General features: G+C 46.7%; 1 protein-coding gene across 1 annotated transcript in view; it reads left to right on the plus strand.

The window, feature by feature from the left end:
* The window catches only part of LOC105513811 (chromosome unknown open reading frame, human C6orf48), a 7,601-nt gene extending 6,716 nt beyond the window's left edge, over window positions 1–885 (plus strand). Inside the window, 2 exon segments of the mRNA XM_011944840.1 lie at window positions 672–687; window positions 689–885. Of these exon segments, the coding sequence (XP_011800230.1) occupies window positions 672–687; window positions 689–796 (124 nt within the window). The 3' untranslated portion in view covers window positions 797–885.
* Window positions 886–2,647: the final 1,762 nt, after the last annotated feature.

Genomic DNA, 2,647 nt, shown 5'->3' on the forward strand with positions numbered 1-2,647 from the left:
AAAAAAATTTTGAGGATGGGTGCGGTGCCTCATGCCTGTAATCGCTGCCTCTTTGGGAGGCTGAGGTGGGTGGATCACCTGAAGTCAGGAGTTGAAGACCAGCCTGGCCAACATGGTGAAAACCTGTTTCTACTAAAAATACAAAAATTAGCTGAGCGTGGTGGCAGCTGTCTGTCTGTAATCTACTTAGGAGGCTGAGGCAGGAGAGTAGCTTGAACCTGGGAGGTGGAGGTTGCAGTGAGCTGATATGGCACCATGGCACTTCACCCTGGGTGACAGAGCAAGACTCCATCTCAAAAAACAAAATCTGAGATACGGGGTCCTACTATGGTGCTCAAGCTGGGTCTCAAACTTCTGGGCTCGAGTGATTCTCCTGTCTTGGCCTCTCAAAGTGTTGCAATTGACAGGCGTGAGCTACCATGCCCAGCCTCAGCTTTTGTTGTAGATTTAGGGGGTATTATGTGCAGTTTTGTTACTTGGGTTCAGTGTATACTCAACGTTTAGCTCCCACTTGCAAGTGAGAACATATGGTATCTGGTTTTCTGTTCTGTATTGATTCACCTGATGATCATGGCCTTTGGTTGCATCCATGTTTCTGCAAAGGACATGAAATCGTTCATTTTTATTGGTACATCCTATATGGTTCTAATGTTCTTTTTATGAATTTTCAGGAATTTGCTGACACAAAGAATATCTTCTACCTGGTGCTGGGCATATCCTAAGAACTGACAACTTTCGTGTATTACCCTGTGTGAGCAGCTGTCACCTTACTGGGGGAAGAATGCCTGAAAATTAGGGGGCACTTCAAGTAGAGAACTTCTATTTCCTATATATACAAGTATTTGCTTTTATCAAAATAATTATAATAAAACATTTTAAAGTAAACAAGACATGGTTTGGTCTCAGTGAAAAGATACAAAAAGATGAAGGGGGCTGGGCACAGTGGCTCATACCTGTAACCCCAGCACTTGGGGAGGCCGAGGTGGGTGGGTCACAAGATCAGGAGATCAAGATTATCCTGGCCAACATGGTGAAACCCTGTCTCTACTAAAAATAAATACAAAAATTAGCTGGGTGTGGTGATGCATGCCTTGTAATCCCAAGCTACTTGGGAGGCTGAGGCGGCAGAATGGCTTTGAACCAGGGAGTTGGAGGTTACAGTGAGCAGAGATCATGCCACTGCACTCCAGTCAGCTGTCTCAAAAAAAAAAAGATTAAGGGAAGTGAAAGGTGAAGCCCTGTGAGTTAATGTTAAGAGTTAGGCTGTACCCGACCTTAACCCTAATATTAGAGATTCCTGGTTGGGTGACACAGTATTATGTATAATACACTAGACTTTTGACAGTCATTTGAGTTGTTTTTTTTTGTTTTTTTTTTTTTTTTTTTTGGTGGAGGGGAGGTGGAGTTTTGCCCTTGTCACCCAGGCTAGAGTGCAGTGGCATGATCTCAGCTCACTGCAAGCTCCACCTTTCGGGTTCACGCCATTCTCCTGCCTCAGCCTCCTGAGTAACTGGGACTATAGGCGCCAGCCACCATGCCTGGCTAATTTTTTTTGTATTTTAAGTAGAGACGGGGTTTCACCATGTTAGCCAGGATGGTCTCGATCTCCTGACCTTGTGATCTGCCTGCCTCAGCCTCCCAAAGTGCTGGGATTACAGGTGAGTCACTGTGCCTGGTCATGCCCAGCTAATTTTTAAATTTTTTACACAGTGAAGATTTCACTATATTGCCTGACTGGTGTCTAACTCCTGAACTCAAATGATCTACCTGCTTTGGCCTCCCCAAATGCTGAGATTACAGGCTTGAGCTACCAAGCCCGGCCTATCCTGTCTCTAACAAAAAAGATGCCTAGTGCGGTGGCTCACGCCTGCAATCCCAGCACTTTGGGAGGCAGTGGTGGGCAGATCTCTTGAACCCCGGAGTTTTTGAGACCAGTCTGCCTGGGCAACACGGTGAAATCTAGTTCCTACAAAAAAATTTTAAAATTAGCCAGGTGTGCTGGCATGCCTGTGGTTCCACTACTTGGGAGACTGAGGTGGGAGAATTGCTTGAGCCCTGGAAGTTTGAGGCTGCAGTGAGCCATGATTGTGCCACTGCACTCCAGTCTGGGCAACAGAGTGAGCCTTGTCTCTAAATAAATAAATGAAGAGAGAGAGTCATGCTCTGTTGCCCAGGCCTGACTTGAATTCCTGGGCTCAAGTGATCCTCCTACCTTAGCTTCCTCAGTAGCTGGGGCAACAGGCATATGCCACCACACTCAGCTTTGTTGGTGTCATTTCTTGTCCCCAAGGGTCTCTTCTGCATTCCCCCGCCCTTTGTATGGTCCAAATCCTCCCGTGTGGTGGGTGCCATTCCAGGTTTAGGGTGTAAGACTGAGCTATAGCCATGGTGAAGATGGTCATGTGAACTTCTTTTCCCTCGCAGTGGTGATGCTGAAAGACCTCAACCCCAAAATGCTATTTTCCTCATTTCTTTAGGCCCCATTTCCATACTAGGAGTGGAGCAACTTCAGTAATAAACAGTCCTCCTTCCCAGCCCCCCAGGCTGAACTCCCCAGCTTGCAGTTACTCTAATAGAGACTGGCCTGCTACTTCAGCTACTGTAGGCAGTGAGCCTCCTAAGGCTTGGCCTCAGTCTGTCTCTCCAC

This window comes from Colobus angolensis, unplaced genomic scaffold, assembly GCF_000951035.1.
Source record: "Colobus angolensis palliatus isolate OR3802 unplaced genomic scaffold, Cang.pa_1.0 Scaffold236, whole genome shotgun sequence".
Lineage (NCBI taxonomy): Eukaryota > Metazoa > Chordata > Mammalia > Primates > Cercopithecidae > Colobus > Colobus angolensis.